The 26,391-nt window shown below is 42.8% G+C and overlaps 1 protein-coding gene across 3 annotated transcripts in view; it reads right to left on the bottom strand.

Moving 5' to 3' along the window:
* Nucleotides 1-26,391, bottom strand: part of CCDC171 (coiled-coil domain containing 171) — a 247,266-nt gene that overhangs the window by 115,051 nt on the left and 105,824 nt on the right. For all 3 annotated transcript variants that reach the window (XM_074994928.1, XM_074994930.1, XM_074994929.1), the window contains 3 exons: nt 24,421-24,647; nt 23,608-23,790; nt 21,584-21,769 (listed from right to left, as the gene is read on the bottom strand). In XM_074994928.1, the coding sequence (XP_074851029.1) occupies nt 21,584-21,769; nt 23,608-23,790; nt 24,421-24,647 (596 nt within the window). The remainder of the gene's footprint in view (nt 1-21,583; nt 21,770-23,607; nt 23,791-24,420; nt 24,648-26,391) is intronic.

Below are 26,391 nucleotides of genomic sequence, written 5' to 3'. Positions count from 1 at the left end.
ATTTTTCTTTCCAGTGTAGACATACCCTCAGCCACCTACAGGCATGTTTTTCCTGGGAAGGCTCAACCCCTGTGAGGAGGTGATGAGAAAGATCAAAAGCCTCAGAGGTTTTCCCGACACAGACTTTTTGTGACAATGTTAGATGGTTAAAGGAGAAGGAGAGAACAACACTGTTGGGGAGCACTCTGATCCCCTCCCCCTGACTTCAGAGGTTGGGGTGTTTCAGTAAGATAGAATTCAGACTTTAGGTAACGATATATGCATATAGACTGCTTAATTATTTTAAAAATCCTCCTGTCTTGTTATGCTGTGCTACTATGCTTAAGATTAAACAATATTTTGCTTTAAAAAGGCTGTTTAGAGTAAACATATTCAGTTCTGGTCACAGTTCCCAAAGGGAGAACTACAGGAAACAGAATCCAGTCAAACCTCCTGAGCAATCATAGTTGGTACACAGGGTACTGGAACCTGGAACCCAATCTAAAGGGTAGGATTCTACCTGGTAGAGGTGACGGCTCCAGAGGTGCACTCAGAAGGGACTATCAGAGGGACAAATGGGCAGATAGTCCCGACCTGTGCGAAGTGTTACTATCACGGACAACTTTTACTAGCTGGTGATAATGCAAAAGTATGACATGGCGAAATCAAAGTTCTTAATGCACCACTGCTTTATTATTTCAAACATCGGGGAACAATCTGCAGAGGTCTTCAAACATTCAGCAGTTTTATTTGCCACAAAAGCTGGCATGTTCAGGTGCAATAGGTGATTTAAAGACCAAAGTTTTGGCTTTCTATTTTAAATTCCTTGCCATTGTGGGTTAAAGTCAAGCCTTTAAATTGTCTGAACACAGTGTATACTGCTTTAAATGAAGGGCTGCTAAGCTTTCTTTCCCTTACTTCAGATTGATCTAATTAAAACCCTTGATAAACTTTATGGACTCTAATATTTCTGGCTGAGTGACGGAAACCAAGAGGGTGTGCCTCAAGGCAGCATGGCAACAATGATAAGCAGCAGGTTAGCCACTAATTTCTCAGCCAGGGTAGATTGTGAAAGCGTGATGTTCAGATATCCAAGAAACTGTTCAGGAGAGAATAGGATAAATCAAGTTTAATAACTCTGCTCCTAATTGTTCCCCCAATGCTCAACTCTAATTACTTGGAGAACTCTCCTGACTGTCACCTGATATTAAGTTGTTGGAGGCTGAGTGTGGAACAGTGAGATAATCAATAAACATTTAGTTGGGAGAAGAATGAAGATCCCGTTAAGCAGTGGGAACCTGCAGCACCCAAAGCCCTTCTGCTCATGAGAAAACCTAAGGGACAGCCATAGTGATTGCAAAGCAATAATCCAAAGCACTGTTTCTAGGCCTTGAGGCCTTTAAGCAACAGTACATTTGAGAAAAAAAGGTTAACACGGTCACCCTAATTACAGCCCACTTTCACATATTTCATATATAAGCTAAGACAAGCCAATTAGGTAGAAAGGAAGATAAGGGAAGTTTTATTTGTATACTAATTAAACCCCTGATGAAATTAAAGGAAAAACATACAGCTCTGTAATTGTGTCTGAAAAAGGTCACTTCAGGTTCAGTTATCAGAAGAGTACAGCCTTGAGATATTTCACTTAATCCACACTATAGCCCTTATTTTGTTCTCTGGGTCTTAATGTTTACAAAAATAAGAAAATTTCTAAGCCTGATAGTGCATTTATCTTGAATGTTGCTGTGGACAATTTAAATTTTTAAAAAGTTAAAGCTAAACAGAAAGAAAAAGATTTAAAAAGAAAGAAAAGATAAAAAGAAAGATTTAAAAAACTCACACACAGTGCCTGCACATAGTTTTACAAAGATGCTGAGTTTTCAGTTTTAAGAACAAAGGATTTTAAACCAACTTTTAAAATCCAAACTCCATTTTGTTTACATTTAGTAAACAGTCGTTTGATCTAATTAGTTTAGATGTTTAGGTATTCTTATGCTCATTCACCACACAATCATGTTCATTCATCTGTAGCCCTCCAAAAATCTCATACATAAACTGAGCTTCCATCAGAATCCTTAGAGGAAGGTAGTTGAATCTCGCTGTTTTTTCCCCTAAGTTGAGCATGAACAGTAATTTGCTGATGGAAATAGCAAAGTAACTAATAGCATAGGAGAAAAATCTCTGGGGCATCAGCACGTAGGCCAAGTTAGAAGGTCTGTGCATAATTTTGTTTCCAGATAGCTTATGTTCTCTGTAGCTAGGAGAATTTTTTTATAAGACGTTGTGAACAGAAATCAAAGTTTAACTCTGTCGTCCTACATGAGGGAAAGCAGTTTGTTCAACAGATGATAACTGCACAGCCCAAAAAGTGTGCACCTTAACCACTGGGCTACAGAGTCACTCTCACTTCCTCTCTGGCCCAACGAACATTTATTTACTCATACAAACACCAGAAGCTCCAACAGGAGAGCATGAGAGAGACCCAGAATAGCCTGGAAATTAAGGATGTGGTGGCCCTCTAGGCTGAAGAGGAGGTGGAGCAGGACCCCACAGCCAACTGCAGAAATGCCCTGGGCTATGTGCGGATGGCTGAAGCCCTGGTGGAGTGCGGCCACCCCACCTCACCTGAACCCTTGAGCAGGTGCGGGCAAAGGTGAAAGAGATCCACCAAGGCTACATGCAGGCGTAGGATACACAATGGCAGTTGCGGCACGGCCTGTCACCTGCCCATATCACAAGGAGCTGGACCACCTCCTCATGGACACCACAGAGCCACCTCCCCCACTGGAGGGTGCCTCCCTGGAGACCACCAGCTCACTGGAGCCAGCCCAAGAGCCCCCATCAGACCCGGAGTCAAGCCATGGCACACTGGTTATTGCCCTGAACTCGACTACCCCAAGCACTGCCAGCTCCACTTGGGCATTCCTGGACTTGTTCACGGACTATCTGGTGAGTACCCCGGCTGTCACATCCCCCTAGGCTTGGGGATGGGGGAGCAGGAGGTGAGAGCCAGAGGGCCAGCCAGGACGGTTCAGGCAGGCAGGTGCCCTGAGGGCTCACCATGTTCATCCATGGCAGTGCATACCACCCGCACACAGTGGGCTGCCACCTCCCCGCTGTCAGCCCCACAGAGGGCCCTCTGACATCTCAGGGCATGGCGTGAGGGCGAGGCAACCCCTGCATGGCCAGGTGCAGGACAGCTGGCCGGCTGAGCCCCCACCTCTGCACGGGCTCCCGCCACCCATGCCATGATCCCCATGTGCCACCAGGTGTGAGGGAGGTGGTCAGGCCATTCCCCCACAAAAATCACAGGCTCGTTGTGCAGCAGGGCCCAGCATGCGGGGTCACAGATGCGCACACCTGGGCCAGCTACGTCCGACAGCACAGGGGTGGGGGCTGAGTCCCCTGGGGAACAGGGTGCAGGGCCCACGGGTTGTGATGTAAGAAGGATTCATCCTCTTCCCATCTCTCCCCACAACTGCACTATCTGAGGGCCAGACCAGCCCCGCCACACAACCAGGCAGCCCTCAAGAGGAGGCAGATACGGTGGAACCTTGAGCGGCACCCCTGAGGGCCGGCAGCCCACCACCACCAGCATGTGCCCGTGTCCACAGGACACGCCACCAGTCGGATGATGACACCCTGTCGGCCTACACAGATGCCCAGCGGTGCCAGAATGAGCTGATGGAGGAGTGGATGCACCAGGAGGACGAGCAGCAACAGGACCAGGTGCAAGCATCCACGCAGTGGCTGTTCCGGCAGGGGAACAGCTGCTGGGCATTGTGGAGGCCTGGGTAGCCTGGACAGCTCCACCCGCTGCTCCCATCCCCCTCACAGCCAGTGACCCCCAACCCCCAGGCCTCATGTAATGCTCCACGCATTGCGATGGGCAATGGATATGGCTAGGGTTCATCTCCCCCAGGGTCCCACCATCCCTCCCAGCCCTGCCTGCTGAGTTGGAGGTACCACCCCCACCACAGGCCCTTACCTCGCCATGGTCCCAGCCTTGGCAGAACCCCACAGGGGAGGCCGCCCACAGGGCAAGGGGCTCCTGTGGCCACCGTGGGTCATGACGCTCAATCCCTGCCCTGACTGATCCCCCTTCCTCAGTTCATGATACTCCCTTCCCCCACCTATAAATAGAAAGGCCTGTTATATATACATGTTGGATGTTTGTTTATTTTCAAAACTCATAACTCAACCTCTGTGTCCCTCCCTGTGGGAAGGTGGTGTGTGCGCGGGATGAGGCAGGGGAGAGGTGTGGTGGGACTGTGGCCTCCCCGGGGTGCCCTAGGATGGGTCACTGGAGGCTGTGGGCAAAGGACTCCTGCAGAGCCTCCTGAATGCACACTCCATCCACACATGCCTGCCAGTTGTGGGCTGCCCTGGGATACTCATAGCAGCCCCCTTCCTCTACACCAAGTGGAGAGCACAACAGGTGGCCACAACTGTGGGGACGGTCTCCTCCCCATATCTAGCCACATGAGGAGGCACTGGAACCTCCCTTTCAGGCAGCCAAAAGCAGCTCCACGGGGTTCCTTGCAAGGGTGAGGTGGCCACTGAAGACCTCCTGGGTGTGGTACAGGTGGCCTGTGTAGGGCTTCATGAGCCAAGGGAGGAGCAGGCTGCATCCCCCACAATGCACAGAGGCATCTGTCTGTCCCCCATGGTCAGCTCCCGGTGGGGGACGCAGGTGCCTGCCTCCATCCTGCAGAAGAGGCTTGAATTCTGGAGGATGCAGAGGTCAGGTGTGCGGCCCATCCACCCAACACAGACATCAAAGAAGGGGCCTTGGTAATCCACCATGGCTTGCATGACCCCTGAGTGGTACCCCTTCTGATTTTTGTGTTCCAGGACCCAGACAGGAAAGTGGATCCCATCCAGCACCCCAAAACAATTGGTGAAGCCCAGGTTGGTGAAACCAGCCACCAGAGTGTCCACGTCTGTGATGTGGACGAGCCTCTGGAGCAGGGTCTGGTTGATGGCACACACCACCTGCGGGGAGAAGGGACTGGACGTGGCCATGAGTCTCTGGGGGTACGGCACCCCGTCCCCCACTCTCTCCTCATCCCCCTACGCAGCCCAAGGCTGCCTTACCTGCATCAGTACAGCTCTAATGGTGGACTTTCCAACCCCAAATCAGTGGCCCACAGAGCGGTAGCTATCTGATGTTGCCAGCTTCCACAAATGTACAGCCACCCTCTTCTCGAGAGTGAGGGTGGGCTGCATGTTTGTGTCCTGTCTGTGTAGGGCAGGGGCAAGCTGGTTGCACAACTCGAGGAAGGGGGCTTTCTTCATTCAAAAGTTATGGACCCACTGTTGGTCGTCCCTTTGCCCCATCACTACCTAGTCCCAACCAAGCAGAGCTGGTGGGATACCACCAGACCTGTTGGGGCACCTGAGGAAGGGAGGGCTTCCGGAGCACCAGGGCAATGGGGCCATCACCTGTGGGCTCCTCCTCGATGTCATCATCCTCCCAGAGGCTCTGGAACACCCTGATGGGCACCAGGGGCAGAGGCAGCAGCAGGAGGACCTCGCTCCAGGGAGAGCTGGGGAGCTGCCCTGACATGCTGCTGGGGTGGCAGGAGCAGGCTGTCTCAGTGGTGACTGGGATCCCTGCAAGGGCTGGCTGTGCCTGCAGGGCTCTGCAAGTCTTGCTGTGTGCAGGGACTGTGGCTGGGGCCGGGGGTGAGCTGGCCTTCAGAGTGCGTAGAGCCCAGGCTCCTGGAGGGGCTTGCCCCCCATGTGAACTGCAATTCTGGGGTTAAGGGGCTCATTCTGTTGACAGACCTGTGTGCTGTGTGGGTGCTTTCTGTTGACAGAGTGGCCTGGTATATTGAGCCGCTTTCACACGTGGACTCTTTGTGTTGACAGATGTTTTGCTGGGGTTATTTTGCCAACAGCAACATCTGTCGACAGAAGCTGCCCATGTAGACACAACCACAGATAATAATTCTGACCAAATCTGAATTCAGGTCCATGTGCTTTTAAAATCCATCCCAAATTCTATTTATTATATGCAGATTTTAACTTAGTACTATGCCAGCAGAGGCCACACTATGATTCTCAAACTGCAGTTCTTTTACAGTTAAAGCTCAGCTTGTACAGCCCCCATCTTCTACTTCCATTCTCCTTGTACCTGACAGGAGCAGTTGGGTTTGGAGCTGAGGACCTCACCCTTGGTAGCAGGGTGGTGAGGTAAGGGCTTCTGCCCAGCATGGAGTGGGGATTTCAGGCTCCAGCCTCACGGGCCTTGCCTGCTGGGGCCTGGGACTGTAGGAGTGGAGCTGAAGCCTCTAGCCTGAGAAAATGTACTCGAGCTCTCGAACATCTGACGATGGTCATTTGTGGCTTGGACAGTCAGCAGGTTTGGCCAGCTCATATCTTACCACATTGAATACATGCAGAGGGAAAATACTCATACAGATTTTTACTGTCTCTTTTGAGCTCTTTAAACCAAATGATGAATAATTTAAAAAATATGTTTTGTACTGTCAAGTTTCAGCCACTCTGCTTCTATGCAGTTAACACTATTCCCCTAATAAGGAAAGTCTGGGCAGTATAATTTTCTCAGAACAAGGTGCAAACCCAGTAAATCAAAACCTTAAAAAAAAAAAAAAAAAAAAAAAAAAGTCTGATTTGTCCTGCAGAAGAATTGTCTGAGACACATTACATGCTAGTGTTCTACAGGGAGCTCAAAGGGCTTTACAGGTGTATTGTCTGGGCATCTCCTTTCCCTCTGGATATGTTTTGTGGCATATCAAATACCAACATGGAGTACAATTCAGAGTGAGCACATGTTCCGACCATGGCACTACTTGGTCCTGAAGCAGATGTGTTAAAATCAATGTATTACCGCAATTTTTATGCCAAATGTGTAAAATGAGATTAGTGATTAAACATATTTATCCTAGTCACACAAGATAAAATGGCATTAAATGCATTGGGATTTCATCTGATTTTTACACTAATAATGCTAACTCAACTATAGCAACAATAAGTGATATGAACTATTCATCAGCTAGTGACTTTGGGGAAACCATAAAACTAGTATTTCCATCAAAGATCACAATTAACTGAAAACTCCCAGCAAAGGAACCTGCATAAGTGTTTAATTTATTTTGGCAAGTGAATGAGTGCTCAGAATTCTCAGTGAAAATACATTTGTATATGTAAAATCTTTAGCAATCATAGAGCTCCAGAATCACAAACACATTTTCTGCTACTTTCTATTTACGAATGCAAGTTAAAACTGATATGTTTTGGTAGGCTGTTTTTAAAAAATGATCTCTTGTTCATGTATCTTTATTATCCAAAGACATGGGGTAATCTTGCTGTCAAAATTAGACAGACATGAGCCATTTTATCGTAAGACTTATCAGGCAGTGTTCCACATTCAACCTCTCCTTGGGTAATTGAAATTTCTCTTTTCCATTGGTTATCCTTCATATGGCCATATTCTTGAAGAGATACAAACTCTTGAATGGTAAAAAGGTAAAAATCCTACCACAGTTTTTGTAGGCTGAAAATTGTAAATTTTATACTACCATATAGAAGGCAGAGTGCTGAAATTTGCCCTTTTGACCTCTACATACTGTCTGAGTGCCAGTGATACTTTTTAAAATCACTAATAGTCCTACTTACAACAGCTTCATTAATAAATTAAGATGCAGAGCTTTACTGTTTAGATGACAGTTGGTAGCTTTAGCTGGTCTTTTGTTAATCCACAGGCAGCACGGCTTTGAAAAAGTTCCTGGCTGCATGGGGGCTGACGGGTGGGGCTCAGCTGCCACCTCAGGTGCCAGTGGAAATTGGCTTGCATGTCACTCTTTGCATATGTACCGGGGGCTGCTGACCCCTACACTACATCCTTGAAACCAACATCAAGTTGAAAAAACAGTCCAGAAACTATCTAGTATTCTAATACCTGTCCTTATTTGCAAACAAAACTGGTCACAGATGCAAACATTTTGCTAAGTTTATCAAGGTCAAATGGAGTTAGGATAGAGTTACTCTCTTACTTCATGCCAATGAGATATGAATGAAGAATTCTATTGGAACATACATTTCAGTGTTGTTTTATCTATGGGCTTCACAACCAGGAGATAAAAAAAAAATCTTTATATACTTAATCTTCACACAAAAGGAAAGGGAGATCATGGGAAAAGTTGATTAAGGTGAAAAATAAAGACACCCTCAGGATACATCCTTTAAGCAGCATTCCTGAGTTTAAATAAACCTACTAAGTATAAGGGACTTGTATATCAGAAGCACCAGAAAAGTCCTATGCATTGATATTGAAGTTACTAGAAAAAATGGGGTTTAGAACATTTAAAGAAAAAAATCACATGCAATTCTATAGGTCTATTGATTCCCTCTGTACATCTCAAGGTAATACGATTACTTTGTAGCTGATTCAATAATATAACAATGGTCTCTCAGGACTCTGGATTTAACAAAAGCCTTCCTGTATTTTTGAATGAAAACTAAAAGATTGTCTAAGCTTAAAACTAACTGGGATAAATAGTATGCAAGTATATGTGCCAATCAACTAGTCATTATACTTGTGCATTAATCCCATTTTTCTTCCAAAGTACATGTGAATAAATCTTTCCCGCCGCACTATAAATTCCAAGGTCATGGATGGAGGTGTTTATAAGTATAATTGCAATGTAGGAATTATGCCAATAAGCCATCAGTTCTAGATTTTTAAGATCCTAGAAACAGAAGATTAAGCAGGAATCCAGTGTGATTTTTGTAATTTTTAAAAAAGACCATAAAACACTCATTGCTTTTATGCCACCTACTTGTTAAAGTGTTGTTATTCTTTTACAATTTGTTTTTGTAAAATCTTTAATATAAAATCGGTGTTACTTAAAAAGTCCCATGAACTTTTTAAAAAAACCTCCAAACTGTCTGTGAAAGAGCTAACTAACAACATCCTATTTTAAAGATGGCAAAACCAGAATGTTTTATATGTGCATGCCAAATATTAACCAGTGTAACAAGAAGTGCAGCACAGTTCTCATTTCTGACCTGTTCCATAGCTTTAGTCGGCTCCTCAGAGCTAAAACGGCAGCCTAAGCTGTTGACTCTCGTGTTGCTGTTCCTTGCACACATGTCCCAGCCTTCCTCGGCACCCTCACCAAATACCTCCTAGTAGACAGTTCTGGTTGCTGAGAGCTCAATCCCAATCCAAAGGATCTGGCCACATGTGAGTCGGAAGATTACATGTATGCTCAAAGTTAAGGTACTTAAAAGTATGTTGCTGGATGGGGACAGGATACTCAGCACTTTGTGTGACTCGGTTCTGAATGTGTTACTCTTCAGCTCTTCTTTGACGGAACTCCTATTCTTAGTTGGGGTATCCAGCTCTTACGCTGTCAATGGAAACTATTTGGCTATGTCTACACTTGAAGCATCTGTCAACAGATTGCATCTACACACAACTTGCTCTGTTGACAGAGAACTACCAGCCTGCACTGCCCTCTGGTGCCAGAAAGCTGAACCGCAGCTCTGCAAAGAGGGGTGCCCAGCAACCAGAAGTCCTGTCTGTCGCCAGCAGTGTCTACACTGCACTTCTGTCGACAGTACTCTATTGGCAGCTTGTTATGCCTCAATTTTTTGAGAGATAATACCATCAAGGCAAATGCAGAGTTCTGTCGAGACTCTGTCGACAGAATGATTTAAGTGTGTAGCTGTTCCCTGAGTTATGTGGACATAAGCTCCCCCCACCCCGTGTCTACAAAACTCTCTAGTGTACATACAGCCTTCCAGTACAAGTCCATAGTTTAATCTCAATAACCCTGGTGTAATCATGAGGTCAATGTAAATACTCCAGATTCGCTCTCGTATAAAAAGGTAGAATATGTATCATTTACCTTTGATCCTTTGACAAGCAGAACTTGGCTCTTCTATTTTGCTCTGAGGATAGAACAAGAGGCAATGGACTTAAATTGCAGCAGGGGAGGTTCAGGTTGGACATTAGGAAGAAGTTCCTAACAGTCAGGGTGATCAAACACTGGAATGAATTGCCAAGGGAGGTGGTAGAATCTCCATCACTGGAGATACTTAAGAAGAGGTTAGATAGATGGCTTTCAGGGATGGTCTAGAAAGTGCTTGGTCCTGCCATGAGGGCAGGGGGCTGGACTCGATGGCCTCTCGAGGTCCCTTCCAGTCCTACTCTTCTATGATTCTATGATTTTTAAAACATCATTAGTATATGCCATTTCTGTTATATTTACAGTATAGCTGATGAGCTGGAAACCTCATCTACCCACAATAATTATGTGGAACCTTGTCATTTTTTTTCTTTTCTTCATCTTACTTTTCATTTAAATAAAGTTAGGTGCAATTTCAGTTATACCGGGGCTTTGGGTACTACTTTACTTAATGTGAAAAATTAAATATTTAATAATACTTTGACCTTTGCTAGCATTTTAGATTGCACTTCTAGCAAATTATAAAGGGATTAATTTACAACACTGAACATAGTAAATCACAAAAGAATTACAAATCTACTACAGCAAGTGATGCTAAAGTCCCTTTAGATAATATCAAATTCAGTTTTCCAATGCAAATTTTTATTATTTGAGAACAAAATCTGGAATCAAAAACTGTTAAGTGTAAAAACAGTCCTTCATTTCAAACAAAGAGTAATTAATACAGTATTTCATAGCTCAATACAATTTTTGCTTTTTTCTCCTTTATTCTGCTCATTGCTTATGTATGTACAGAAGAGCTCAGATGAAAGGGCACTCAAGAAAGACTTTTAGAAACTTAGCTGCTATTGGGAGACACCCTTGCCAATAGCTATAGTGTGACTCTATTATCTTCAAAGGCCATGTAGATACCCTCTACCCCCTAAGCAACTTCTATTGATATAAAAAAAGAGTACTGTGCACAGAGTGAAGAAAATATATGACCACATAAATTCAACTATAAAGAAATTCAAGTGAGGGAGATAAAGAGCCCCTTTTCTTTTTCAAATTATGTGATCTCTGGAATGGAGAAAAGCAGCACCACCCTCAGGCTATATACAGACTGCAGGCTTCTACCAATAAAACTTCTGTCGACAGAAGTTTTATGGACAGAGCTCATGTCCAGACTGCAGATCTCGCATAAGAAATCTGCTGGTGGTGAGTGTTCCATCAACATCCCTGTACACCTCGTTCCACAAGGAAGAAGGGATGTCTCAATGTGGGGCGGGGGTTTCCAACACTGAGCCAGAAAAGCTTCTCTCGACAGAACTGTCGGCAAAATATATGCAAACTGCAGAGTGCAATTTGTGTATCTTTTTCCGACAGTTCCCAGCAGTCTAAACACAGCCTTGGAGCCTCAATATTTAGCCAACTATTGCAATGATTACGGAAGTACACAACATAACGTATGTGTTTGTAATTGTACAAAACTATACAAGGGTCAAAAGGGTCATCTGCCTCTGTGGTAGCATCTCTCTCTTCTTGTGGATCCCATGGAGAGCGTTCTATGGTGCAGGCTGTGGATCACATGAAGGCAGAGAGGCACTGGCTCACCTAAGCTTTTGAAGCAAGACCATCTAGAGAACAGTCTCTTATGGATGAGCTGGGAGGAGGAGAGTCAGTGGTGATACCAAGTGTTTCTTCTATCATTTGCCTCCTTTATTTAAAAATATAGTGAAAATATAGGACAAAGGTAGTGATAATTATCAAGAACTGAAATACAGGACACAGTGCCTAACCCTTCGCTCATTTTGCCATGGAAGGAAAAAATTCATAACTTTTCCTATTGAGAACAGGGCAGGTGGCAACCCTAATTTACAATCTATTCTTAACTATGTTATAAATTATTTAGGGGCTGAGAACATACAGTGCATAGAAACTTTTAAACAACTAAAACATTTAGCTAATTTATGAATTATGAATTTTAGACTCCAACCAATTCAGATGGGAATGGGCTCTCTCTTTCACATGCTAAATTTGATTAATATAGCTTCCTATTAAGTTGTACACTAATGAATAATCAGCTACATCACATTCTTTAATGAACGGCTTTTAATTTAATAGAGACAATGTATAAAACTGCCCCTTCTTGCCAATGTGACATCCAAGTTACTGGGATTCAACAGCATCCTAGGGAACATTCTAAATCTTTACTGTCACATCAGTAACAAAGCTCATGGGAAGAAGTGATTAAAACCCAAAAACTCACAAAAAAATCTCTTTTTATAGTGAGAGTTCATCCCTAGTGATGCTCTTTGAAATGGCTATAACGTACAAAGTCTCCCCTTGAATATGATGAGCAACTTGTTTCCGCCTGTAAAAGTTAAAACTCTATCATCTACAGAAGTTGCCTTTGCTAGGTATCAAAACAAAATGGTGGCATTCTCAAAGTCCATGCAACAATGCAAATAAATAAAAACATATAAATAAACAAACAAAATAATTCTCTAATGAAAACATTTACAGTATTAGTACAAAAACAACAAAACTATCAAACCTAAGCAATACTAATTCCCCTTAAGGCACAAACCACTGATGGATTCCAGTCACGGAGAGTCTGCCAGGGAAAGGAGTACAATTCCAATGATAAAAGGTACTTGAGATTTCCCTTCTAACAAATACAAATTCAAATCTTTACAAGTCCATTTAGTTAAAGGACATTAAACTTTTTAAAAGGAAGGTATAGTTATGGCTATCTATAGATAATGATTTAGAGATACCTTAAATAAAACATCTCAGCTCAACTCCAATCTAGAAGAAACTGCCAGAGTAAATCCATTTTCAAAACCCCAGGATCCAGCTGCTGTCACATAGTTATAAATCAGGAGTAACTTCACTGAAGTAAACAGAGCTACTCAGGATTTACACCAGAGTAATGAGATCAGAATCTAGTCCCAGATGACATTCCCCTTTAAATAATGTTTAATTCTTTTGGACTAGTTCCCAAGTAAAAATTATCGAGGTGAGCAAATCAGAGAGTAGAGGGGCGGGGTGGGGGAGTTAAGAATTAGATTAAGCCAAGTATGCAAAAGAGCCCCTATAATGACCCAGAAAATGACCCAGGATGGAAGCTAGAAGCATGGAGTAATCGAGGCATAAGTTGAAGCCCATGGTATAGAGACTCTAGAAGAATTCCACAGAGCCTTTAACAATCTGCACCCACCATCAACTTACGCCTCTTACTCCACATGAGAGATACACTTCCTGGACACTACAGTACAAATCAAGGATGGCCTGATCAGTACCACACTCTACCGGAAACCCAATAATCGCTGTACTTACCTACACGCTTCTAGCTTCCATCCTGCACACATAACTAGATCCACTGTTTACAGTCAAGCCCTGAGGTACAATCGTATTTGCTCTGATCCTACTGACAGAGACTGAAAATTACAAGATCCTTACCAAATATTCATAAACCTGAATTACCCACCAGGAGAAATAAAAAAACAAATCTACAGGGCCAAATGAATACCCAGAGACCAGCTACTTCAAGATAGGCCCAAAAAAGCCAAGAACAGAACACCACTAGTCATTACCAACAGCCCCCAACTCAAACCACTGCAATGCATTATTAAAGACCTACAACCTATCATGTTAATCTTCTTTTTCTACTGAAATGTACCGTGAGGAAAAGAGCAGTCATGATCAACTAAACTGGCACTACCAGTGGCAGACCTTCACTGCTTTAATTTCTGGAGCTTTGGTCCCAATATTGTGAGGAGAAAGGACAATTTATTTTATCGTGTAGTATGTGGTCTTTCATAGAGTAAAAGTACACAAGGCATTGCCAATTATAAAATGCACTGCAAGAGCAATTTTTTGGTGACAGTATTTCACCTGCAATCAGGACTTAAACATACATAATAGTATCGTTGATGGGGGAGGGTGTCATCATTGTGCTAGAACCTACAGTGATATGTCCATACGTCAAAGCTCCATGTTGTGTTGTGGATGTGGGCTGTTTTTGGCCCAGTGCTTTTTTCTTTAATCGTCAATAAAACAAGCTATGGAATAACAAAATATACTGTCTTTTAGTGAAAACCTTACAAAATGTTGAGAAGTAAAGGGACTTTGAAGTTGCCTCGGCACTTTGAAGTACCGGTGGGTGAGCCATGGCTAGACACGAGCTGATACTGTGACGTTAAAAACTTCATAGTTGCCGTAGGGGGGAATTTGTTTAATGCTTCATTAGTAAACTCCCAAACCATGGGGAGTTAAGTAAACTTAATGCTTAATTAAACTTAATTAAGTAAACTTAATCCTTCATTAGTAAACTCCCAACCACGGGGAGCTTTGGGAACACGTGGTGCCAGGGAGGTGCAAGAGGTAGTGGGATCGTTACCCACATTCTCCATGCCCCACTGCCTTGTGGGTTATCCTGGGAAGGAGCAAGGCTAAGGGAGTAAACCCTGACAGAAAATCCAGAGGGAAGTCCTGAGGCGGTTCTGTGCCAACTCCTGGCATTGACCTGGCAACTCCTGCAGCTGAGCTGGTACCAGACGTAGAGGTTATCCTCTCCTTTGGACTATATCAGTAAAGCCGAGAGGGGAACACTGGCATCTGGGCAGCCTAGGGTCCCAAAAAATTGCCCAGGCTCGCACCTGGAGAGGTACTCCAGCATCGCTTAACAGCGTTGAACCAACACGGGAGGTAACAGGTACCGGTTATAAGCTCTTGCTCGATTGGCATAGAGAACAAGCACCAGGGGTTCCCTTCGAGGGTGGGAGAGATGGTCGCATCTCATTGGACAGTCACCGCCCGCCTCACGCTGGGCAGCCCCCAGCCAGTAGGGTACTGTCCTGCCACAGTTCACCTGCCTCACTGGGTGCGTGAGGCTTAAGGTTCCCAAACCTGACAAGTGACTGAAATTTGAGCACTAGGCAAACCAATAAGAAAATCAACAAGAAAAGGAAACCATCAAAGTTTTAAGCTTGCTTGCTGGAATGTACGGATCATGCTGACTGGTTTGACTGAAGATCTTCAGGACATCAGCGACACCCGAAAGACCACTGTCATCAATGAGTAACTGAAGAGGCTCCAAGCTGACATTGCTGCTCCGCAAGAGACGCGACTCGCAGATTCGGGATCTCTAAAGGAAAAGGACTACACCTTTTTCTGGCAGGGTAAAGCCCAAGAAGAACCCAGGGAGCATGGTGTTGGCTTCACCATCAGAAACACCCTTCTACAAATGGTGGAATTAGTCATGGGCGGATCAGAAAGACTCCTTCAGGTCATACTTCAAACTTGCGCCGGTCCTGTCCACCTGATCAGCACTTACGCTCCAACCCTGTACGCCGCACTGGAAGTAAAAGACAAGTTCTATGACATGCTTAGTTGCTGCCAAAGCGCAAATACCTGCTCGCGAACAACTGTACATTTCAGGTGACTTCAATGCGAGAGTTGCAGCCGATTGTGACTCGTGGCCTTCCTGCTTAGGCCGCTTCGGTGTGGGAAAAATGAATGAAAACGGACAGCGTCTTCTCAAACTTTGCACGTACCACAATCTGTGCATCACAAACACATTTTTCCAAACCAAGCCATAGCACAGTGTGTCACGGAGACACCCACGCTCGAAACACTGGCATCAACTAGACGTGGTCATCGCTAGACGTGATAACCTCAAAAACATCCTTCTGACATGCAGCTATCATAGTGCCGACTGCGATACAGATCACTCACTAGTTTGCTCCAAACTCAAGGTGATTCCCAAGAAGCTGTACCACTCTAAACCAACTGGAAGGCCCCGCATTGATGCCAGAAAGACAGCAAACTCAGAGAGAGACGAAATGTTCAGAGACACCCTTGAGGAGAATCTGCGCAGCAGCCCTGGGGGTGCCGATGTGACATCCAGACGGCAGCATCTGAGGGATACAATTTACAACACGGCCTTGTCGGTGTTTGGAAGAAGAGCTAGAAACACAAATGACTGGTTCGAAGCTAACTCCGATGAGATGATTCCAGCCATTGAAAAGAAGCACGCTGCACTCCTGGAGTACAAATGCTCACCGAGCCAGAGTACCCTGCAAGCACTCAGAGCAGCCAGAAAAACAGTACAGCAGACGGCCAGGCGCTGTGCCAACAATTACTGGTTCAAGCTATGCAGCAGCATCCAGACCAGTGCTGACTTTGGTAATCTCAGGGAGTATACGAGGGCATCAAGAAGGCATTAGGACCCACCCAGAACAAGATGGCACCTCTGAAATCCAAATCTGGTGAAGTCATCGCTGACAAAGCCAAACAGATGGGGTGCTGGGTCGAGCACTACTCCGAGGTGTACTCACGCAAGAACACTGTGGTTGATACAGCCCTCGATGCCGTCGAGCTCCTACCAGTAATGGACGAACTGGACCAGGAACCAACTGTGGGTGAACTGAAGAAAGCCATCGACAGCATTGCTGTAGGAAAGGACCCAGGCCAGGATGGTATACCACCAGAGGTAATCAAATGTGCCACAGACACTCTCCTGGAACCCCTACATGAGCTACAGTGCCTCTGCTGGAGAGAGGGAGAGGTTCCACAGGATATGCGCGATACTAACATCGTAACCTTGTATAAGAACAAAGCAGACAGAAGCAACTGCAACAATTACCGTGGAATCTCCCTCCTAAGCATCACTGGTAAACTGTTTGCTCGCGTCATCCTTGGCAGACTCCAGAAGATTGCTGAGAGGGTGTATCCTGAATCACTATGCGGGTTCCGTGCAGAGAGATCTACCGTTGACATGATCTTCTCTCTGAGGCAGCTGCAGGAAAAATGCAGGGAGCAGAGGAAGCCACTCGATATTGCCTTCATCGACCTGACCAAGGCCTTTGACTTGGTCAGCAGGGATGGACTGTTCAAACTGCTCCACAAGATAGGCTATCCGCCATGGTTACTCAAGATGATCCAGCCTTTCCACGAAGACATGAGAGGAACCATCCAATATGACAGCACATTACTGGATGTTTTCAGCATCAGGAGCGGCGTCAAACAAGGATGCATCCTTGCTCCGACATTGTTCGGGATCTTCTTTGTGCTCCTCCTGAAGCACACCTTTGGATCTTCAACAGAGGGCATCTTTTTGCACACAAGATCTGATGGGAAAATGTTTAATCTTGCAAGGCTGAAAGCTAAATCTAAGGTGCGGGAAGTCCTCATTAGAGATATGCTGTTCGCAGATGACGCTGCTGTAGTGTCACACACAGAAGATCAGCTTCAGAAACTGCTGGATCGGTTCTCCAAAGCATGCAAGGACTTCGGGCTTTCCATCAGCCTAAAGAAGACAAATGTACTTGCTCAGGACGTTGCTGAACCTCCATCAATCAGCATTGACAACTATACATTAGAGGTCATCCTCGAGTTCGTTTACCTTGGGTCCACCATCACTGACACCCTGTCATTGGAGTCTGAGCTAAATAGGAGGATCGGAAAAGCAGCCACAACTCTGTCCAGACTCAGCGAGAGAGTGTGGAATAACATCAAGTTGTACACCCACACCAAAATGCAAGTCTACAGAGCCTGCATCCTCAGCACCCTCCTTTACGGCAGCGAGTCTTGGACCCTGTACGCCCGCCAGGAAAAGAGGCTGAACGTCTTCCACTTTCGCTGCCTCAGGCTCATCCTTGGAATATCATGGAAGGACAGAGTGCCCAACACCACCGTCCTTGAGCAAGCTGGAATCCCAACCATACACACCCTCCTCAGGCAGCAGCAGCTCCGCTGGCTTGGCCATGTCCACAGGATGAATGATGGAAGGATCCCAAAAGACATCCTGTATGGCGAGCTAGCCTCTGGCAAAAGACCTCCTGGACGCCCCCAGTTGTGCTACAAAGATGTCTGCAATAGGGACCTCAGGGAGGTAGACATCGAGCCGGATAGCTGGGAGGAGCTGGTAGACGATCACAGCAGATGGAGGCAGGAACTATACAAGGGCCTTTAGAAGGGTGAGATGAGGATCAGACAGCTAGCAGAGGAGAAGCGAGCCCACAGGAAGCACAGTAAGGACCTGCCAGACACCCATTACACATTCAACAGATGCAGCAAGGACTGTCACTCTCATGTAGGCCTTCACAGTCACAATCGACACTGCAAATGATGATCCCAAATGGAACTACGAAGGGCGTGATCCATAGTCTACATAGACTGAAGGATGCTAATACCACTACTACAACCTATCCTTAATCAGGATGCCACACTCCAGAAGGCCTGTTCTCTCCTACAGGCCTGTTCTCTCCTACAGACAACCTCCCAACCTTATGAGGATTCTCACCAACAGCCACAGTCTATACTGCAGGAACACCAGTCCTGGAACTTTTCCTTGAAAGAAAGCCCACTGCCAGCTTTGTCCACGTATCTTTTCTGGAGATACCATCACTGGACCTAACCAGGTGTAGGGTGCGAGAAGACATTGTAACGGTCGAGAATGCAGTCCGACCCCTCCGTGAATCCTCGGGAGAATCTAAACAGACCAGTCTGTGCAAGGTGAAAAGCTGCAAAATAACTGCCATGGGAACTGCTGCAGAACAAGGTGCGCTTGCCAAGATCTCAAGGCTATGCTGGCAGTAGTCCACAAGAGATAGTGATAAGAAATGCACAGACAATTTTAGGCAATGTTATGTTAATGAGTTCAGCTTTATCAGCTAGTGTTAGGAGGCCTGTTACAGAGCCTCTCCCCGAGCGAAGCTCCGACGCGTCGGGTTTTCCCCCACTGGTGACTGCGGCGTCTCCGGGGCTCCCGTCGCAGGTGTCACGTGCTTTCAATAAGCCAAATATAGCACTCGCCTTCTGGGGACAGCCTCGTCTCTGGGGAACCCGAGCCTGGTTGGTTACACCAGGTTATTCACAGAATCACAGGCACATTCTCATGTTCCTCAACTAACGTCATGTATGCCATCATGTGCCAACAATGCCCAGATGCTTTGTATATTGGACAGACTTCAAACTCTCTTAGACAAAGAGTTAATGGGCACAAAACAGACATAAAAACACTCCTGATCCACAAACTGGTCAGTCAACATTTGAATGGAGTGGGCCATTCTGTAAATGAATTAAAAGTCTGCATTTTACTGAAAAGGAATGTTCACAACAGTCTTGAAAGAGAGTCTGCTGAACTCTCTTTTATATTCAAATTCAACACATTAACACGTGGTTTGAACCAGGATATGAATTTTCTAGGTCATTATAGGGGCTCTTTTGCATACTTAGCTTAATCTAAATTTTGACTCCTCCCCCCCCCCGTCCCGTTACTCTCTGGTTTGCTCACCTCGATAATTTTTTTTCTGATTTGTCAACCTTGATTACTATTTTTGGTTCTGTTATCTTTGAGTCTGTATATATATTTGAGTCTATATATTTGAGTCTGTTCTGGTATGGCTATGGTCTGAAGGAGTGGGTCTGTCCCACGAAAGCTCACCTAATAAATTATTTTGTTAGTCTTTAAAGTGCTACTTTACTGCTTTTTTGTTTTGATAGACGAGCACGGCTTTCTCTCCGTTACTATTCTGAAAGTGAAGGTGACTAAACAGAAGAGAATATATTTCCCTAATTTTCATTGTCCAGACCAAGAGAAGATCATAAATAGAATCAAGCAAACTGGAATTTTCAATGTCCAATTTCAACTGATTTCTTTTCAATTTCACTTAAAAATCTAATATGGTTTTAATAATGCAAAAGTGAAAATGTGTTTACAGTATATTTAAGGTGTCAGTGTGCTTTAACTTTCTTCTCATAACAGGTTATAATACATTTACCACTTCACTTCTTTCTGACCAAGAGCTATGCCCTCTGTACCATATTTATTCTCCTATATTCATCTACTACCTCTGATATTATTGATCACTCTATTTGGTGCTCTGTATTCTCTAGCTTATGTAGCCTACATTCTTGGTTTTCTTCAAACCTCTTGACTTCTGCTTTCACAGTTCATCTTCCTCACCTTTGTATTGGATTCTCACCTTATCACTGAGGAATCTCATGGTTAATCACATATTCATTATGCCATTGACTTCCAAATCTGTATCTGTTGTTATATAATTGTCTCTACAAAATATCCTGGCTTCTTTGCTTTCAGCTCAAGATTAATACATCCAACACCACACTCTATTTTTAACTTAAACCCTTCCCACCTCATCACTCTGTCACAAGTGATACCTATTTCCCTACCACTCACATTTGCAACTTTATGCCATGCCTTTTTCCACAATGTACTGAAGAACCAACCCTTTCATTCTGGCCTCAAAGGAAAATAGTTGTCTGTGCTATGCTATCTTTTAGTGTGTTCAAAATGTAATCACAAAAATTATCAGATTATGACACTTCTCCAAATACCTCTTTTAGCTCTCAGTAGTTCACAACAAATTTAAGCTTGATACCTTTATCTTAAAAGAGCTGTTCAGCTCCATTCTAGCCTACATACAATATATGGAAGTGGTAAATACTCCATCACATTTAAATCAAGATTGGATGGCTTTCTTTAACAACATGCTCTAGTTTGACCACAAGACATTGTCTTGATGTAGAAATTACTGGAAGAACAGTTATGGTTGGTGTAGATCAAACTTGATCATAACAGTCATCTCTTCTGGCTTTTATTATTCTGATTTCTGATCATATTCTTCCTTCATTTTAACAAAATTGTGTGCTTGACATTCACTTCATTTCCTTTTTCCCTTGTTTGCCCTTATGCAATAAAGATAACTTCTAAATATTAACAAGACAGGCCCCCTACTTCTTTTACTTATCACAATATATGCCAAATCGTGTCAAATATTTTCTCAGCCCAAAGGTTAACATTGGAGGAGAGCAAGAGATTAGATTAGCTAATTTTTGAAGACCTATATTCACTACCTGTCTCAGTGACATCTATATCTCTTAGATTTAGAAAGGGACTGTCTCTATTTATATCTTGTACCAGATCCAAGTAACTGTCCATAGTTAACAAATACTCTACGTCTACACTAGCCAAAAACGTCAAAATTGCCATACAAATGGCCATTTTGAAGTTTACTAATGAAGCGCTAAAATACATATTCAGCACCTCATTAGCATGTGGGCGGCCGCAGCACTTCAAAATTGACGTGGCTCGCCGCCACGCATCTCGTCCCGACGGGGGTCCTTTTTGAAAGGCCCCTGGCTACTTCCAAGTCCCCTTATTCCTATGAGCAGGTGGGAATAACGGGACTTCAAAGTAGCCGGGTGCCTTTCGAAAAGAACCCCCGTCAGGACGAGCCGCGTGGCGGCGAGCTGCGTCAATTTTAAAGTGCCACGGCCACCCACATGCTAATGAGGCTCTGAATATGTATTTCAGTGCTCCATTTGTAAACTTCAAAATGGCCACTTGCATGGCAATTTCAAAGTTTTTGGCTAGTGTAGACACGGCCATAGAGTAATGATAGTTTCCAATGCACAAATGTGACTCCCAGTATTAAAAATGGAAGCTACATCCTGCAAGACCTCATCATAAAAGGTAGTATCTCCTGACTGCCCACAACTCTCACTGGATTGAGTTATCCTTTCTCCTGCACACAGTCCCATTTACTTTCATGGAATTATTCATGAGAGTACTTTGAGGACTGCCAATGTGGGCCCATGAACTTGAGAGGAAAACACAACTTTAGTTTTCTATTTAGAAGGAATCCACCTACCTTTACAGCTTCACTTAGGGTTTGGTTTTTGTCCGCTTCTTCGCTTGAGTGCAATTCCAGTTTATAATTTAACTCCTGTAGCTGTTGGGCCTGTTCATTCAAAAGCATTTGTGCCTGCTGCTCTCGATGTAATGCATTATTCAGTTCTTCACATGCACTTTCAAACCTCTCATGGGTGATCAATTTCTGATACAGGAAAGAAAAAAAAAAAGCCGTTCTATCATGGAATAACTCCATTGTTTATACACTTCACTTTCAGAACTCCTTCCCTTGCTAACACACAGCATCCTAATGCAAAAAGTTTTTAAATGCTCAATATCTGCTCAAGAGAACCATTTTTTCCATAAAGTAAAGATCATTGCAAAACATTAATGTTAAATTACTTTATTGGTGGTATTTTTTCCAGAAAATTAGCTGTGTATTTACAAAGTATAATGATTTTTTCCTTGTGATTCCAAAACAGATGAATGAAGGCACATATCAATTGTTTTTAAAAAGTGTTTAATAAATGAGGCAATTTTCAGATAAGTATATCTTCATTTCTGTATATATCCTATTAATCGCTTAGACATTTCTGTGAATTTGCTTCTCATAGGCTGTGCTGACACTACAAAAATAACTTGGAAGTTGCTTACTTCGAAGTACAACTTCAAAGTAAGCAATTTTGAAGTTGTGCGTCTACAGCCACCCCACTTTGAAGTTAAACTTCGAAGTAGGGCACTGTTCCATTCCTAGGAATAGAGTAAGGACTTCGAAGTTGGGCTCCCTGCTTCGAAGTTAACTTTGAAGTAAGGGAAGATGTGTGTAGACTCTCTGCTGGCTACTTCAAGGTAGTGCCTAAGTTCATACCAGTTGGATCCACCCATTCCAATGTGTTCACAATATGCTGGTGCTTAAGAAATGATATTTCTCCTGTGCACATAGCTGTTACGTGTCAATGAACCCTCAAAAAAAAAATCTGTTACAATTTGCAGAAGCTACTGCACTTCCCAAAGGAGGATGTTCCACATGCACCAGGGAAGCTGAATAGCACTCATATGCCTGTTCATTCCCTTTTCCTGGATGAACACCAACTTGGTATGAATGCTGTCCACAGAAATTAGTGCAGGTTTATTAAAGAAGGCAATGAAGACACCCAGTGCATCTCAATCCTCCAAGAGAAGAATGAATTACTCCCTATCTGACAGATCAGGAGAGCCTATCACACGGTTACAAAAGAGAACAGCTTCTGCTCTACAGTGAGAACACATCAGGAGAAGACACCACTGCCTGCAGTCATGAGCTGTTGGAGGATACAGCTGTTCAAGTCATCCCATTGACTCATTGCTAGAGAACTTGGCTTTTTTAAAAAAAATCATAAAGGGACCTGGTTTTAGTCCCTCCTTTTCTCCTCCGCCAGATATAGCTATGCAGATCAATGCAGATTTACGGATCCAGGAAGAGGCACAGAAGCAGGGTTGAGCACATACAGGCTGCTGGGGATGTGGTAAAAATCATCTGCACAAATTCTCTCACTCAAGAGACAAACTGATCTCAAGATTGCATTTATGCACACAAACCATCTTCATAACTTGACCCATAATAAAAGACACAGTAAAGAGGTGTATCAGAATATGCAGTAAGGGTAAAACAGAGCTTAAAATAGTGTTTATGCTGCACTAGATAGTCATGAATGTACTTATTACATATGCTGACTGACCTATTTGAGGGAACATATATAAGTCATTTCAGCTGTGTATATCAGAAATGAACATGTTCAGCATGTGAAAGAAAAATTGGGTCTGTCAAAAGACTGAGCATGTACAATTCACCCAAAATGTCTCATTCTGAATAATAAAAATAAACTTCTATGGAAAAGTCACATTTCAGTACATCTTGGCTTGTAACTTGGTGGCATTCATGGGGCACGTTTTCTGGAAAATTCTAACTGGCTTTATACTTGTTTCTCCAAAGAACACAAATCAAAACTGTATAAAAGGAAGGCTCTCCTTTAAGCCAGTCTTTTCTAAATCAAATATACTTACAGATTGCTTAAACGTATTTAATTGCTCTTGCAGGCTCTGGGCTTTGTCTGCCTCTTTTTTCATCTCATTCAAATTCCGTTTGAATTCTGTGAGTTCTAAGCGTAGCGAACGGCGCTCCACTTCTGCCGTATGCAGCCTTTGTGTAAATTCAAATATTTGCTTCTGCAAGGATGCTATGCTTTTCTGTTAATAAATGGAAACAATTTTATGTGCTATAAAATGTGCTATTTTAGCAATAAATCAATATCATTTAATACCCAATCAAATTAAATGAAATTTTCATTCTGCACACACCCACCAACACCTATACACACATACCTAAGGAACGTTATTTAACCTGCTGTTGTGGGTTAATGAAAGATTCTGAAAGACAGAACAACAGTAAGAAAGAAAAGGTATATGGGGAAAAGTTTAATTCAGTTTTGCAAAACATAACATGTATTTTGTACTATCATAGCACATTGGAAGAACAGAAGGCAAAAAAGTGAACAAAATTATTTATTTTAATTTCAAAAGGGTGTGTGTATATCTAGCTATATATTACAAATTTTGACAGATTTTCAGAAGAGAAAATTTATTTCAAGCTCAATATAAGCAATTCTCTTGCCTTACCATTCTTTTAATTTTAATTGATTCACATCCAAATCTTTTAAAGTTTAAATCAACACTTAATTTTGTACCCGAGCTAATTAAATAATGTCACCTGTGAAACACAACTTGAAAATGAAAGTAGTATCATAAATATTTTAAAAGCTCTACTATAGCTATTATGTGAAATTATCATACATATAAGTCAGCAAGAAACACACATACTGTAATGGGTATTCTGTCACCTAGTCCAGCTTTTAGGGCTTGTGCATTTATTTTATGAAGTCCACAAGCCAGTCGTTGAACCAAGGAGTCTTTATCTGCATATGTGATGGTCCTGCTGCTATCCACGGCTATAGTTTCCATTAGTACATTGAGTTTGTCCATGAGTTTTGAAAAAGAATTCCTGGCTGCACTTATGAGTAGGTGTTCACAAAGCCAGGAATTTTGATCTTCAAGAAACAAACAAAAAAAAAAGAAATACATATTAGAACATCCTTTATTCTCACTTTACTAAAACATATATATGTCCAAATAATATTGGTGGGAATGTTGCCATTAAACTAAGAGAGAAAGACTGAACTCATTTTGCTTGCTCCTGCAGTCCTTACTCTGACAATGCTCCTATTGCAATCAAAAGAAATCTTCCTCAGGTAGAGAATTGGGATCAAATTCTATCTTCAGATAAAATGTGCTGCTCTGCTTACTGCCACTAGTGCAATATGTACAAACATGAGAGGAGAATTTGGTCAAATACCCAAGAATAGGTTAATATATAATCTTCCAATTAATTCTATGTTTTTATCCAATACTGTATTTTAGGCCCTTTTTCCTATGTAGTTCAACCTTTGGATTAATAAAATGAAAAAAAAATTCTGATGCATGCAAACTATATTTTGTATGACAAACATTTCACAGTAGAAGATGATCTCTATATAGCAATATTTAAAATGCAAATTTATAACTGTTTTTCTTCTTTTTTCAACATAGTTATCCAAATAATTTGCTGTTTAAAACTAGTGAGGCTTGGTACCTTAATGCCATAATATTTATATTCTGAGACAAGAGAATATAATTTACCTTATTCCAAGGCAATTAAAAATTTACAGCTACAATTACTTATTTTCCCACAGGATTTTGGTAATCATCCTTCTCATATAATGGACTTAAGGCCCCAGCACACCCAACATGTCCTGCTTACTGCTAGATTCGTCAGGTCTGTAATTAATAATTGTGTTTAATGTTGATAAATAAAATTGTCAGTGCTTCTTCTGCTAATTGGTATTCCAGATAATGGTTAATAGGTTTATTTATGCCTTAATAAAAGTCTTGTAATTTAGTTTTCCCTCTGCTAGGCAGGTCTTAATCTGTCATTAGTTGTCTTAGGATACTATCAATGCAAGATGACAAGCATGGCGGAACATATTTACATTCAGTAGAACACCAGATCTCCTGTTGCAGTAGTGAATTAAAATATTTTCTTTAAAGCTCCAGCATTTAAAAAAAAAAGTTTTAAAACAAAGAATTTTTCATTACACTGTAAGAATAAAATCAAAGGGGTCACACAAATGGAATATGAAGGCTTGTAGAGCATTCTTTACAATGAATATGAGAGCATTATCAATATTACACAGGTAGAATTAACCACAAATGAACAAAGGATATTATAGTATGTGATCAGATCAAAATATTCTTCCTTGACAATGTATCTACATTGCACCATATTTTGTAACTTGTGTTATAGCTTTTGAAATGATTGCATCCCCCATTTTTGTTGAGAGATTTTGTATGCCACCAGAATGAACATGTAAAGTTTTGTTTTTGAAGAGTAGCACAGAGACTAAACTTTGGTAGTTAGGGGAGCATAAAAGTAAAGTCTCACCTCTGGTTAATTTTTAATGAATAGTGGTTTTGAGTAAAACACAGAAATGTTTTGGTGTGATTTACTGACTGCTTTGTAAGGTGAAATGAGAATACAGTATAATTCCATACGGCACTGTACTCTTCGGTATCTATAACAAATGTGAAAAGAATATATACACTTAAAGTGCCTGGCTGCAGACTATCATGGAACTATAGTAAAAGCTATGAATAATTTGTGTTGTGAAGAGCTTGTAAGAAATGCTTCACACAAATAAAGTTACAGTACAAAGAGCAATCATTTATTTGTTAAGCAAATGAACCAAAAGCCAATGA

The sequence above is a fragment of the Carettochelys insculpta genome, chromosome 5 (genome assembly GCF_033958435.1).
Source record: "Carettochelys insculpta isolate YL-2023 chromosome 5, ASM3395843v1, whole genome shotgun sequence".
Taxonomy (NCBI): Eukaryota; Metazoa; Chordata; order Testudines; family Carettochelyidae; genus Carettochelys; species Carettochelys insculpta.
The sequence above is the reverse complement of the archived record's forward strand: the minus strand, read 5'-3'. Positions and strand labels throughout refer to the sequence as shown.